Source organism: Chrysochloris asiatica, unplaced genomic scaffold, assembly GCF_000296735.1.
Source record: "Chrysochloris asiatica unplaced genomic scaffold, ChrAsi1.0 scaffold00425, whole genome shotgun sequence".
NCBI lineage: Eukaryota > Metazoa > Chordata > Mammalia > Afrosoricida > Chrysochloridae > Chrysochloris > Chrysochloris asiatica.
In genome coordinates, this window is record NW_006408943.1 from 542,245 (window position 1) to 557,088 (window position 14,844).

A 14,844-nucleotide genomic window follows, 5' to 3' on the forward strand; every position below is an offset into this window, starting at 1 on the left:
CACATAACCACCACCACCACCACAGGACACTGGGGAGCTAGAACTCTCATGGAGAATTACATTGCTGTTTTTCAGCTGCCTCTTTTGGGGCATTCATATTTTTTGCTGGGGTGTGTTTTAGGTCATGCATGTGAGCCAGGTGTGAAACATTCCCGCTCGTTACCACCATCCAGATCGAGGGTCATCTCTAACGATGGGACCGGAGGCTTCCCAGGAGGCAGTCTTCTCTCGAGGGCTTCCCCAAGACGTGAGTAGGGGTGGGTGGCAGAGGATGGGAAATGGTGTGTGTGGTGCTGGGGGCGGGGAAGGGACAACCATGCTCTGGTTCAGTAGGAGCTGGGCAGCCTGGCTGCAGACCAGGGCCATGCCTCACTGGTTCTTCCTGGCCTGCAGGTCATATGTACTCACCCTACTAATCTAGCTAGGGTCTGTGTGACTCTCATAGAGAAGTTGTCCTTCTCAGAGTGGCATTTGTTTGGGGTAGCTGCACCTCTTCCAGAGAAGAAGAATTGAAGGAAAGGTCAGGAATAACATAGACTGATTTTCAAAAATGACTTTGATGCTCCTTGTGTTGGGAGGAGGAGGACTAAACTAATTGTTAAGGCTAGGGCTTGGTAAACATGCTCCCCACAGTGAGGAAGCTCTGGGGTGTTTGCGTCCCCTTAAGATGACCCTACCATCTTGAATATGAAATACTTGTCATTTGAATTGAAAGTGGAAAGTGCCCTTTAAGTAGCATTTCCCCAGATGTGCTAGATCATCAAGTCTGAATCCAAAGCTGTTGGGGGGCTTCCTGGTGTTTCTGGGCTGCCAACCCTTAGGTTTTCACACATGCTCCTGGAGAGTAGGCCGGGCCTAGGCTTTTTTGAATTGGAAGGGTCTTGGGGACCATCTTGTTCCTGGGCCTTTGATCAGGCACGAGGGTCCTTGGAAGCATGGAGGACCCCACGAGCCTCCTGAAACCTAAGGCAGAACTCTGTGAGTCTTTGCACATCTCCTGGGAAGAGAACTGACAGTCTTGGCCCAGCACCCTTATGTTCACATTGAAGCAGAGAGAGGTCAGCTGGCCTGCTCAGATACCTGGTGGAATGTGAGGAAGCTGGTCTAGAACCTGGACTTCCTGCTGTCAGTTCATCTCTGACCACCAGGAGGATGGAGTGTGGTCTCTGTGGGTTGGGGAGATTTGGGACATCTCAGCCCTCCAAGCACAGGGCTGAGATTATTCCTAAAACCTACACCCAGCCGAACCTGAACCACAAGCATTTGCTTGCAGTCTCCAAGACTGGTCCTCCAGCCCCTCCTTTGATCAAAACCACAGGGTGGAAGGTGCTGCATTAGAAAGCTCTGGAAGGCAGAAGTGTGTAACATCAAAGCTTCCTGACTCTCAGTGAATGCTGCTTCACACCGGCACTCGGGAATGTTGTTTCTGGTTTCATGGAACTGGGAGAGCATTTGTGACCACAGGACTGCAGGCTGAGGCAGCTCAGGCACTTCCAGGCTGGGCGCCAACTCATCCCCAAGAGACAGGCAAAATGCTCATTTGAGGTGGCTATTTAAGATGTCAAGGAGCTCTGGTAGCATAGTGGTTACAAGTTGGGCTGCTAACCTCAGGGTCAGCAGTCAAAACTACTAGCCATTCCACAAGGGAAAGTTGAAGCTTCCTACTCCCATAAAGATCACAGCCTTGGAAACCCTATGCAGGCTCGCTATGAGTCAGATCTGACTCCACAGCACACCACCACCACCACCCCCATTTAAGATGTCTTAGAGTTCTGGTGTGGCGCTTGGGTTAATGTGCTGGACTGCAAGATCGGTTTAAACTGTAAGGTCAGTGGTTCAAGCTAACCAGCACTCCTTGGAAACCCTATACACGGTTGCTATGAGTTGGAACTGACTCGACCTGTCTTAATAACAAACCAACGCGGACTCCTGGTGTGGCGCTGTAGCCTCAGCACTGGGCTGCAAACCACAAGGTTGGCAGTTCAGACCCACCAGCTGCTCATCAGAAACCCTATACAGAGTCGCTGTGAGTCAGAACCGACGTGGCGGTACTTCACAACAACAACAACAACAACTAATAAAAATAACCAATGCGTGGTGATTTGAAAAGCGATTAAATGACTTTCAAATACAGTGGTGGCAGGAACCTGGAAAATGGTACCTGTCTTGAGTGTAACAGAGGAAGAGGTAAGCAAGTAAGGGGAGGAAGATGGGATCACCGCAGGTGAATTGTCATCGTGCATCTGAGGGTGTAGATGAGAGAAGGTGGGAGCCAGGGGAGGCCCCACCCTGATGTTGGTACCTGAGGGCCAGAAAGGACCCCAGGCCAAGTTGAGATGTTGTATGTCACACACCCCATCCATATTGCATTTAGTGATCGTCCTGGACCTAATGCATCAGATGTTTCATGCATGTGTGATATGTGACTTTGTCCGGCGCACAGGGTCATTGTCCCATGGAGGAAAATGCAGCAGCATTCTGGGCTGGCTGGTCCTCTGTTAGTGCCAGGCCCTTTTTGGCTTCTTTGAGCTGCTAAAAAGATTTCCTGTGTGTCCAGGACTTAGTGGAGCTGCCCCTCAGGAGAAGGCTGTCCTGGAAGACAGTTGGGGGCCACAATGAGAGGCTAACGGGAGCTTGTTTCCATCTGGCCCGGCCACAGAACTCTTGGGCCAGAGGCATAAACTTCTTGGAGCCTTTGTTTCCTGAACAGGATTCGGGGCTCACAACACTCCCCCACAGGTGTCTGAGAGCATGGACGGGTGGTGGGGTGCAATGGGTTTGGGTGCTGTTGGCACCTCCCTGTTTTCTGAGGAATTGGGTGTCTTGGCAGAGAGGTGAAGCCGCGAGTTAGGCTGAGGCAGGCCCTGTGAAACTCCTAAGGGTATGAGGTTCTTAAGTTCTAAGTTTTTCCTAGAAAGTCACCCAGTGGTATATTAATGAACATGTGCCTAGGGTTTCAGACCGAAAGGCCTCTTATGTCAAAGGCTGGCATTGGTGGGGCTGTGGAGGTGAGGTATGAGTGAGAGGTCGGCCTGGGGGGCTGTGGAGGTCAGGGTGGGCTATTACCTTTTTACCAGCAGCTGACATCAGCCCAGTTCTGACCGGCAGGATGGCCTGAGGTGCTGTGGGCCTCCCTCCCAGGACATGCTGACTCGTAGTCGTTCTTACACTCTTCAGCAGGAAGCCGTGTGGTCCAGGCCCAGAAGCTGGCCGACGTGGACAGTGAGCTGGCTGCCATGCTGTTCACCCATATGCAGCTGGGGAGCCGGAACCCCCACAGTGCAGGCCGAGAGTCAGATGCTGTCCGCAGGCGTAAGCTAGAGCGGATGCGGTCGGTGCGTCTGCAGGAGTCTGAAGGGGAGCTTGACGGCCGGAGGAGCAGTGTGCTGGTGAGGGTCATGGTGCAGGGGTCGTGTGCTGGTGAGGGTCACGGTGTGGGTGCGGGGGTCATGTGCTGGTGAGGGTCACGGTGCAGGTACGGGGGTCGTGTGCTGGTGAGGCTGTGGCATGGGGTGTGGGGGGCACTCCCCTGCTTGGGTGGAGGCACTGAGGACAGAGACTGAGAACCACCTGGAAAGAAATGAGAAGCGTGAGAAACAGCCCCAGAGCTGTAGGTGGACCAGTTCCCCCAATACCCAGAGTAGAGCATAGAAGGCTGGTTCCCAGACTTGGTCAGCTCCTGTCTGCCTGTACCCACAGGCCCAGCAGAGTGTCCGTGCACAACACTTAAGGGACCTGCGGGTCATCGAGGCCTACCGTGAGCGCAGGAAGGCCGAGGGCATTGCCGGCCTGCTGAGCCTGGCCATCACCACCCAGCACACACTCTACGCCACCCTGGGCACTGCCGAGTTCTTTGAGTTTGTCCTGAAGAACCCTCACAACACACAGCACACAGTGACCATTGAGATCGACAGCCCAGAGCTCAGGTGGGCACACTGTGGGGTCCTGGGAAGCTGGTTTCCACATCTCTTAGTTCGGCTGATATAGGCTTTCTACCCTGCCCTTGTCCCTGGGTGGTGCAAAGGGTTAACATTCTCTACTGCTAGCAAAAATGTTGGTGATTCAAGTGCATCCAGAGATACTCGTAAGAAAGGCCTGACATTTACCTCCCCAAATCGGCGTTGAAACCCTCTGGAGCACTGTTCTTCTCTGGCACACGTGGGATTAGTCCCCGTGTACAGAACAAGTTTGTCAACCTCAAGCTCAGTCTCCCTCTCTCTCCAGCATCATCCTGGACAGCAGGGAGTGGCGGCACTACAAAGACGCCACCGGCCTGCTCACTCCTGTGGAGGAGGACATGTTCCATCTGCGTGGCGGAGGCCTGGCCCCACAGCTCTACCTGCGCCCCAAGGAGACTGCCCACATCCCCTTCAAGTACCAGACTTTCTCTCTTGGTCAGCCAGCCGCGATGCAGGTGGGGGCACTCTTCCACACATAAGGGCCTTGGGGCCAGTTCCATCTGGCTAAGTGAGGGTGGGATGCTGAGACCCTTTCCATTGCTGGTGCTTTTCTTCCGGGCCTGGTGTAGCTGTGGCTGGTTACACTCTATGGTCATACCCAGGTTCCTGTCATCAGGATGGGTGAGCTGGCTTCTTAGTAAATGTACTAAATGGGTAAAAAGAGCCTTTATTACCTTTCAGTAGGGCTAATGGACTGGGATTTTCTAGCATTTTACATTCTCCAGTTAATGCTATTTCTCCTCTATGTGAAATGCAAGCCTGCAAGCTTTCATAAAGGCTGTGTAAAGGGAGTGTGGGGGTGCTGGGACAGATTTGGGGGACACCTAGAGTGTGTGTGTCCTCTTGGGTAATTGTCACATCAGATGGGCTTGTGGTATCACCAAAGGCTCACAGATGGCACTGCTGGACCCTTGGGTGCCCTTTTTGGGCTACTGGCTCTGGACAGTGGCAGACCTGGGCTGTATGTTGCACCTGTCTTTCCTTAACTGGGTGGTGTCAGGCTGGGTGATTGTCAGAGCAGCTGTCCCTGAGAGTTACTGAGAGAAGTAACGGAGGTATTGCACTGGGGCCCCAAGTCTGGCGCCTCCTCATGGCAGCTGTGATCCCAAGTAGAAGCGTTCCTTACCTGTGACCCCACTTTGACCTGCTCGTGCTGATTGGTTCCTCACAGGGTGAACTGAGGTCTGAGCAGGCCACAGACACCGAATCGCCTCAGAAGTTAAGCACAGCACTCACGAAACATGCTAAGGTAGGGAGCCCAGCTGTCTCGTGGTCTGAGCAGGACTGAAAGAAGTGGACCGTGAGTGACCCCTCGTCCTCCCGGCCCCCATCTTCTACCTCTCATAAAGGAGGGCCCAGGGCTGAGGGCACCCAGAAGTGGATCTTTCTCATCACTCCTGAGTAGGTGGGCCAGTGTGGAAGCCTCTTTGGCACTGTGAAGGCATTTGTAGGCCTGCATTACCATGTGGTGCAGAATCAGTACTATCTGTGTGGGCTTGACACCTCCCAGCAGGAAGATGTGGTCCTGAATGACCTTCCCAAAGGGCACGTGGTACTGTAAGGCTGCACTCCTTGGCTCTCAGGGCATCCCCACCAGAACTTGGTCCCTGTCATTATATAAGAGCTTCAGAAGCAACTTTAACCACTTTGGAAGACAGGTCTTGTGATAGTTTGAACTTTAAAAGAAATCCTGTAACTCTTCAGCTGTGCAGTTGCCCTTACCTGCCTCTGCTCCGGGCTGAGACCACATCTGTGCAACTCTTGTCTGGATAGGGCAGCCTAGTGTCCACAGAGGATAAATGTATAATATATGCATGCTTTCCTTCCCCTCAGAGCTACCATCACTGCCCCAGGTGAGTGCCAGGCCGGTTCTCGCCCAACATTGTCCACATGCTCACCTTCCATGGGTCAGGATCCCTGTCCCCATCTCCTGTCTCCAGAGTCTGCCTGTAGCCCTGCTATAGGATCACCCACTCAGGGCCTGCACCAGATGCATGTGTTGTACCTTCTCCACTGCCCACCCCCGCTACTCTGCCAGGTCTGTCTTTCCGCCTGTCTTTCCTAGCTGCAAGTCACCAAGAGCTTTTCCTGTCTGCATTTGCTGCCCTGAAGCAGCCTGTGCAGCAGGGTCAGGACAAGTGTGTGATTCTTTCCTTGTGTCAGCTTTCACTATAATGAATTGTGGCCTAGCAACTTCCAACCAGGATTGATTTTTTTGGAGTCTCCTTGGGAACTTGAGTTTAGTATGCGATGTGTTTCTCAGGCCTTGGACAGTTGTTTTTCTTCACAGTGAAGAGTGCCCTCTTTCTGGCCAGTGGGATTCCTTTCCAGTGAGCTCTTCAGCTTTTTTTCATTCCAAACTTTAAGTAAGAATAGCACGAGGACTTCCCATGTGTGTTTACCCAGATATCCCCATTATTAACTTTCTACCACATTCACCTTCTCACTTTCTGCATATATTTGAACAATTTGAGAATGAGTTATCGACACAGTGCCCTATTTTTCCATGCAGTGTAATATTTGTTGTTGTTAAGTGCCGTCAAGTACATTCTGACTCATAGTCACCCCGCACAGGGTTTCCAAGAGACGACTGGCAAGTTTAAACCACCAACCTTGTGGTTCAAACAGACCTTGTGGTCCAGTGCTTTATCCCACAGCACCACACCTCAAAATCATACACTTTTCCACGTAGCCACAGCAGGACCCTCAAAACAGGAACCAACTCTGATGTCAGCTCATTTTCAAGCCACACCCACGTTCCCCCAGTCACCCCACAATATGTTCACAGGTCTGGAGTGCAGTTTCGGCTCAGATGGTATAGTGTGCTGTGTCTCACAGGCCCTTTCCAGAGACAGGGCACACACACGAATATCTAGTTCTGTATCTGTCTGCAGATTACAGACCATGAAGCATACCACACCCCCAATTCCCATCCAGTACCACAGGCCTTCCTCTATCCACCCTCACTCCCTGTCTGTAATTCCCACTGAGGTTAGCGGGAATTCCCATCATCTTCAGTGTAGTCACAGTCTGCTCCCTTCCTGTATGTAACCCACCTGCTGACCACACTGGACAAACCCCTTTGGCCCTGGTGCCACTAGCCCTGCGGGTTTATGCATATGTATGGCTTTCAAAGTGCCAGTTCACTAGCAAGAGCACTGTAGTTCAAGCATTCTGAGAGGTTCTTTATGACCTCAGAATGTGTTTCACCAATGATACACAGTCATCCCTTGGAGTCTATGAGAGATTGAGTCCAGGACACCCCCAACACTCCTGATGTGACATCTGCAGATGCTTAAGACCTTTCTATAAAATGGCATCGTGTTTGCACAGAGTCTACACACGCCCTCCCATCTATTTTAGATGATTTCTAGCTTACTGCTAATAACTAATATAATGTAAATACTATAGACAGCACAGTGGTTATGAATCGGGCTAATAACATTAAGGTCGGCAGTTCGAAACTACCAGCCGTTCACGGGAGAAAGATGAAGCTTTCTGCTTTAAAGATTTATAGCCTCAGAAACCCTGTGCAGGGTCACTATGAGTCGGAACCGACTCCACAGTACTTAACAACAACAACAGCTAGTCTTTGAAGCATTATTTTAACCATTTAATTGCTTTTTTGAATATTTCCTATCTGCTTGGTTGGATCAGTGGCTGTAGGACATGCGAATATGGAGTGCCAACTGTCTAGTCAAAATAATTATGTTTTGAATTGACTTAAAGAATTCTTCATTATTTCACCAACTATATTAATATATAATTAAGTTCATTTATTATCAATATATTGTTGTTGCTAAGTGCTGGCGAGTTGGTTCTGACTCACAGTGACCCGGTCTGTGTAAGGTTTCCAAGGAACAGTTGGTGGGTTTGAACTGTTAGACTTGTTTGTGGCTAGCAGTCAAGTGCTTATCTAACACTGTCACACCATGACTCCTTTAGCAGATGTTGTAGCTGTTGTAAAGTTGGTTCCAACTCATAGTGATCCTGTATAAGGTTTCCAAGGGCAGCTGGTGGGTTTAAACTGCTGACCTTGTGGTTAGCAGTCCTGTACTTATCCTACAGCACCCCACCAGGAGCCCACATTTCAATATAAGAGGATCCCTTTTTTCTTTTTTGAAAACTGATTTAGTTTCTTTTTTAATTAATGAAAACATTTACTTAAGTCCAAAGTCAAACTACTAAGCAGAATGTATTCAGAAAGTTTAAACTTCCGTTCCTTGACCTTCTCCCATGCTCCCTTATTCCATGTGTGTATGTGTGCATGCATGAATTTATGTCCTGGAGGTCATACCGTGGTATCTGGAGAGCTCCTAGCCAGAACCATAAGGCTGAGTGAACCCCACAGGTGTGGAATTACACCTATACTGCAGTGTGTTTCATAGGAGCTTCCCAAAGGCAAAACCAAATTAAATGCCGTTTAAAGATGGAAAGGTGGGAAGGAAAGCCAAGAGCCACTAAACCCAAGCTCAGGAGTGGGGTTTCCTCTTGACGTGTCAGGGTCTACCTTGCATGCATTTCCAAGGCTGTCCTCCCCAGTCTTAGGGCTTGTTAGAAGGAGACACAGTGCAAGAAGCCGCTCCAACCCACCACACCAGTCCTGACTTGACATCTGTTCTTTCGGCAGGTCACCTTCCGGGCAAACAGCGGCAAGCCCCTGGCCATGCTCTGCCTGGCCGTGGAGCCCCAGCCCCATGTGGTGGACCAGGTCTTCCGCTTCTATCACCCGGAGCTCACCTTCCTGAAGAAGTCCATCCGCCTGCCCCCATGGCACACGCTTCCAGGCAAGTGGTCAGGCTGTCCCCTGGTGGACATGCCCGTCAGTGAACTGCAGGCGAACACCTGCCTTGTTATTTGAAATGGTGGTTTCCTTCTTCGTAGCAGGACCGGTCAACCCTTCTACAAAGTTCAGGTCTGCGGAGACACAGGCTTGGGATGGGAGACCTGTGTGACCCCTGAGTCCTTAGCCCATGGACCCACTGACTTCCCCGAGGTTACCTTCAGAAGCAGGTCCCCTGCTTGGTGGAACCTCCACTGGTCAGTTTTTATCTCCCCTGAGCAGGTGGCTAAGAGTTGGTGGGCCAGGCTTGAGCTGAAGTGGTCACTCTGCCCCTCTGTGGTATCTGTCCATCTGTCTATTTCACTGCAGGCACCTCTTGAGCGCCCCCGTGTCAGTCTGGGCATGCCCTGAGCATTGATCGAGATGTGGAGTGCTGCCAGGGTATCTGCCACTTAGGCCGGGCAGTGGAGAAAGACGTATGTATGTTCTGATGTTTTTTCTGCTCCAGGTGGCCCTGTGGGAGCACCCGGCGAGGACCCCTCAATCCATGTTCGATGTAGTGACCCCAACGTCATCTGTGAAACCCAGAATGTGGTATGTCTGCTGTGGCCTCTGCCTGGGGGGGGCAGCCAAGGTTCCTCACAGAACTCACACAGCCATCATCACCCCCATCTCCTGACTCCCTCTTTATCTGAGAGTCTAGGCTACATGCTGCTTCCCAAGGTGCTAAAGGCTATGCTGACGTCCTTGTGAGAGTTTTGTGAATGAATTTTCCTTTCTGCTAGCAGATCGGTTCTTTGATCATTTGAATTTTAATTTAGAAAGGTATGCAGCAGGAGGGAATAGAGTGGAGGTAATTAAGGCCTGTATTAATTGCCATTGTGTAAAGATAAAGGCAACAGTCATATCAGGGCTGATTAGGAAACTGGATAAAATCTTCTGCAGATTATAATGATCAAAATCAATATAAAATCAAGAAGCTAATGATTTTCGCTTTTGCAGTGAAGAACAAAAGCAAACCATAATAATGCATACTGGAATGAATCTGCTGTGGGCAGGGAGTCTGGTCCCACCTGCTCTCACTCTGCATGGATCTGGATGTTGGGGGATAGGCGAGAGGGAGGATGGGAGAGAGAGGGTGTGCACCACTGGCCACATTGTCTGCTGGCAGGGCCCGGGGGAGCCCCGAGATGTGTTCCTGAAGGTGGCCAGTGGTCCGAGCCCTGAGACAAAAGACTTCTTTGTTTCCATCTACTCGTGAGTAACAAACCCAGGGGACAGTGGGAGGAGCAGTAAGGTGGCAGGTCCAGAGCTGTGAATGGGAGTAGAGGCTCTGTGCTGGGAGGCGCCTTGGGGTGGGGGGCATCCTCTCTGCTCTGGGTGGCACAGATGGCCTAGTTGGCCATTGGGGTGTGGATGCGGGGACAGTTTCCCTCCAGGCTCACATCCAAGGGACCAGGTCCCAAAGAAAGAGACATGGCGCCTTTACCCCATCTGTACCCAGCAGCCTAGTTATTTTCCTAGAGTGTGGAGCTGGGTATACTGAGCTGTGTCCCCCCAAGCCCCCAAGGTGTTTAAAGTCTGGGGACTAGGATCCAACCCCCCTTTCTTTCTTCCACTAGGGCAAATAGCTAGGTCACTCCTTTTTTCTCCTGAGTCCTGGTTCCCACCCCTTTGCTGATGTTGTTAAGTGCTGAGTGGGTTCCAACTCATAGCTACTTTGTAAAGGGTTTCCAAGGCTGTAAATCTTTTCAGGAGAAGAAAACCTCATCTTTCTCCCATGGAGCAGCTGGTGGGCTAGAACTGGCGACCTTGTGGTTCGCATTTCAGTGTTTATTGTATGGAGTCACTGTGCTCTCCAGTTCCCACTCCTTTGAGGGCCCTTTAAAACTGCTTCAAACTGGAGGATTTCTGTCGTGTTTCCAAGAGTGGGCGGGGTGCAGGGGACAAGTCCAGTGATGGGTTGGCAGGGTCTTCCACTGTGTCCAGGCCCAAGTCCTTTCCAGGCCCCCTGGACTTTGTCTCAGTCAGGACTCTGCTTAGGGATTTGAGCTGCTCCGGGTGCCGGTGGTGGTGGGGAGGAATGCTCATTGTCCTGCACGCCTTCCTTTGGTTCTGGACCCCCACCCTGACCCCCACCCTGGTACAGAGTAGGGTGAAGAATAGGCCACAGCTGCTCTAGAACCCTCAGCTTAGATGGGAGGTGGGCATTTAGGCCCCTTATCCCTCTGTCTCTGCGCCAGCCTCTGGATGGACAATACTTCCTGCCTGTGTCCGTGCTCAGCTCTCAGGAGTCCTCTAGGACGGCTTCCATCCCCCAGGGCTCCCCTCCTTCCACCAGGGCCTCCCTTCCTTAGACCTCCTGTCCTTGGGTGGGTGCAGACCCCTCTGTCCAGGGCTCCCTCTCTTCCCAGGTCTCCCCACCCCTGCCTTGGGTGGGCGCAGACCCAGACCCCTGTGTCCGGTCACAGGGATCGCTGGCTGGCGGCGCCCTTCCAGATCTGGCAGGTCTACCTTCACTCCCTGCAGCGTGTGGATGTCTCCTGTGTCACAGGCCAGCTGACCCGTCTGTCCCTGGTCCTTCGAGGGACACAGACAGTTAGGAAAGTGAAAGCGTTCACCTCACACCCCCAGGAGCTGAAGGTATGTCCTGAGTGGGGGCCACTGGACCAACCTCATGCCTTTCCCTCCTGCACCCTTCTGGGCCTGGCCCCAGACACAGTTCAGCGGGTGATCTGGTGATGGGCTTTTATAAGGCATTTCATAACAAAATGTGTTTTCACCAGAATCCCTTTTACTAATGGTGTCACTCATAGGATGATTGATGTAAACCCCAAAGGCAAACCTGTACGACTGTTGAAAACGAAATACTTATAGTCACTGGAATGAACATAAACAGCTCATGTGCTTGGTTGCTAAGGAGAGGTTGGAGGTTCGAATCCACCCAGATCTCAGAAGAAAGACCTGGTGATCTACTGAAAAATCAGCTCTGAGTGTTTTTCTGTTGCACTTGGGGTCAGAGTCTAATCCACAGCAGCTACCTGGGGTTTTTGATTTAATTTTGCCTCTGGATGGTGAGAGAGCACCAAGGCACTAAGTGGGAGGCTGAGGTAGAACATAGGAGGGAGGACCAAACTCCACAGGAACCCCGAGGTGCTGCAGTATTGACTCACAAGGCTAAGGGCTTCTGTCTCCCCTCTGACTGTGTCTGCTGTATGCAGGACCTGGTCCCCCCTGGGTAGTACTGCCACCACACACCCCTCCGCTCCACCTCTCCTCCCAGCGAACCCCCCGCAGCCACTCCAGAGACTTCTTGTTTGTGCTCATGGGAGAGCGCACCCTGACCTTGCTTCTCTCCTGTGTTTATCAAAGACAGACCCCAAAGGTGTCTTCGTGCTGCCCCCTCACGGCGTGCAGGACCTGCATGTGGGTGTGCGGCCCCGTCGGGCCGGCAGCCGGTTCATCCACCTCAACCTCATTGACGTGGACTTCCACCAGCTGGTGGCCTCCTGGCTCATATGTCTCTCGTGCCGCCAGCCTCTCATTTCCAAGGTTAGTGCTGCTGTGTGGAGGCTGCCTGGACGGGTGGTGCAGGGTCACCTGGAGGATGTCCTTCCATGTAAGGCTGGGGGCTGGGACACATGTTTACGCCTCTCCTTGCTGTGTCCCAGCTCAAGGGCTGGCCGGCGCAGAGCAGACTCCCGAAGCACTGGAGATGGCCGGGATGGCCACAGTGCCCCTGCCCTCTCTCCCTACTCAGGCCTTTGAGATCACCATGACAGCGGGCCAAGGGAAAGGAGCCAACAAGCGGATCACTTACACCAATCCCTACCCCTCCCGGAGGGTGTATCACCTGCTCAGCAACCACCCTGACCTGCTGCAGTTCAAGGAGGACTCCTTCCAGGTGCGGGGGTGCCCTGGGCACTTTGGAGACTGGTGGGGCTGATGTACTGGCGACGGAGGTTCCGGGGCCCCTTTCTCCCAGATCCCGGCCTATTCTAGAAGCTCAATAGTGACCATAGTGAGGGACTGCTCAGTCCACACAGCAGTGTGCAATGTGGCCCTGTGAACTATGGGATAAGTCCTTAAAACCGCAGGTGGGCTCATGATGTATAAGTTCTTTTGAGGCCTACCTTCCTAGCCCCATCGCAGGGCATGGCCCAGCCTCTTCTGTTCCATGGTTTCTGGTCAGTTTATGTAGAACTGTCCGGCAGACCCCTTGTCTCTCAGAAGGACTGCTGTGCACTGTATCTTAGGGGAAGTGCAGCAGAGCGCCCTGTTAGGTGTGGTTGCTGTTGTTAGAGCCCTTGAGTCTGCTCCCACTGAGTGAGCTTATGCACAACAGAACGCGATAGTGCCCAGTGGTGCGCTATCATCACGGTCTTTGCTGTGTTTGAGCCATTGTCGCTGCCACGGTGTCAGTTCATCTCGTTAAGGAGCTTCGTCTTTCACGCTTAGCAGTGTCTTAGGCAATGCTTTTGGTACGTCCTAAGGGGTTTAAAAGGAGCTCTGGTAGCGTAGTGGTTACGAATCGGGCTGCAAATCTTAAGGTCAGCGGTTCGAAACTACCAGCCGCTCCGCGGGAGAAAGATGAGGCTTTCTACTCCCGTAAGGATTTACACCCTCGGAAACCCTGTTACAGGGTCACTATGGGTCGGAACCGACTCGACATCACTTAACAACAACAACAACAACAAGGGGCTTAAAATTCTTCATTGGCCCATACAACCTAGTGTCGGCTTGAAGTAGGTGTCCGTGTGCGTGAAGTAACTAGGAAAAAGCAGGACACACTCCATTTTGACCACAGTGGTTCTGGATCTTTCTGGCTCAGTGTCGTCTCTGGGTGGCGCAGACAGTTAAGTGATCTGGTGACAGTGGTGTGCTGTCACAGGAACCCTGTATAGGGTTTCTGAGGCTATCAATCATCCCGAGAGCAGAAAGCCTCATCCTTCTCTGGTAGATTCAAACTGCTGACCTTGAGGTTAGCAGCCCACCACAGTACCAGAGCTCCTACTAACCAAATGGTTGGTGATTTGAAGCCACCCAGAGGCACCTCTGAAGAAAAGTCTAGAGATCTGCCTCTGAAAAAGCAACCATTTGAAAAAACTCTGGCACACAGTTGCTCTCTGAAACATGAGAGATTTGCTGTGAGTTGAACTTGACGGAATGGCAGCTAGTTTGCTTTCATTTTTTTCCAGGTTGGAGGAGGGGAAACCTATACAATCGGCCTACGATTCGCCCCTAGTCAGAAGCCTGGGGAGGAGGAGATTCTGATCTACATCAACGACCATGAAGACAAAAATGAAGAGACTTTTTGTGTGAAGGTCATCTACCAGTAAAGGGACACCTAGTGGGGAACATGCAGCCCTCACGTCAGCCAGGGGAACAGCTCATCCTCTCCTTAACACTCTGCAGATATGGCGGCTAGGAAGGGGTGGAGGGACCATCATCGTTTGACACCACGTCCAGTCACGCTACTGCTAACCCTTCACCTGTAGAGCAAGACCCAGACTGAGCACAGGCCCCTTCACTTGCGCCATCCTTGGGATAAGAACATTAATTTGCTTTCAACAAAATGACTTGCTGACTTTAACAAAATATATTTTATGCATCATCTTATGTGATAAAATTATGTCTCAATGCATTTTATACAGATAGACTATTTATTTGATATGCACTATTTATACTGGCATGATTACATGTGTTTTTAAAGTTACTATGCAAAAACACTAAACTTGTACACGTCTTTTCTCTGACAGTTTCATCCTACACCTGTTTTTCCCTTGAGGGAAATGCGCCTGGGGACACTCAGGCTGGTGAGTCCATCCAGGCCTGAGGACAGAGTTCTACATTGTACAGGAGATGGCTGCTATGGGGTGGGCTGGCTCCCCAGTCCTCTGCAGGGGTCACGGTTGCACAGGGCCGTGGACTTTTAACTCCACCCTGTCTGGGCTCTCAGGAATTGACTTTCCTATGTTTTGGGCAAAGATCAGTAATTGCTCTGTTTCTTCCCAGCGCACTTTCCATCATGCTGCAGCCACTTCTCCTAGAGAGCTCCTGTGTGTGTGTCTGGATGGGACCTGCAGCTTGGCTGTGCTCACA

The 14,844-nt window shown here is 51.6% G+C and overlaps 1 protein-coding gene across 1 annotated transcript in view; it reads left to right on the top strand.

Moving 5' to 3' along the window:
- Positions 1-14,081, top strand: part of NPHP4 (nephronophthisis 4) — a 168,554-nt gene extending 154,473 nt beyond the window's left edge. Inside the window, exons 18-29 of the mRNA XM_006876919.1 lie at positions 122-247; positions 3,181-3,389; positions 3,700-3,926; positions 4,225-4,414; positions 5,365-5,511; positions 8,590-8,746; positions 9,251-9,336; positions 9,914-9,999; positions 11,214-11,385; positions 12,115-12,294; positions 12,503-12,646; positions 13,941-14,081. Coding sequence (XP_006876981.1) covers positions 122-247; positions 3,181-3,389; positions 3,700-3,926; positions 4,225-4,414; positions 5,365-5,511; positions 8,590-8,746; positions 9,251-9,336; positions 9,914-9,999; positions 11,214-11,385; positions 12,115-12,294; positions 12,503-12,646; positions 13,941-14,081 — 1,865 coding nt within the window. The remainder of the gene's footprint in view (positions 1-121; positions 248-3,180; positions 3,390-3,699; positions 3,927-4,224; positions 4,415-5,364; positions 5,512-8,589; positions 8,747-9,250; positions 9,337-9,913; positions 10,000-11,213; positions 11,386-12,114; positions 12,295-12,502; positions 12,647-13,940) is intronic.
- The last annotated feature ends 763 nt before the right edge of the window (positions 14,082-14,844 follow it).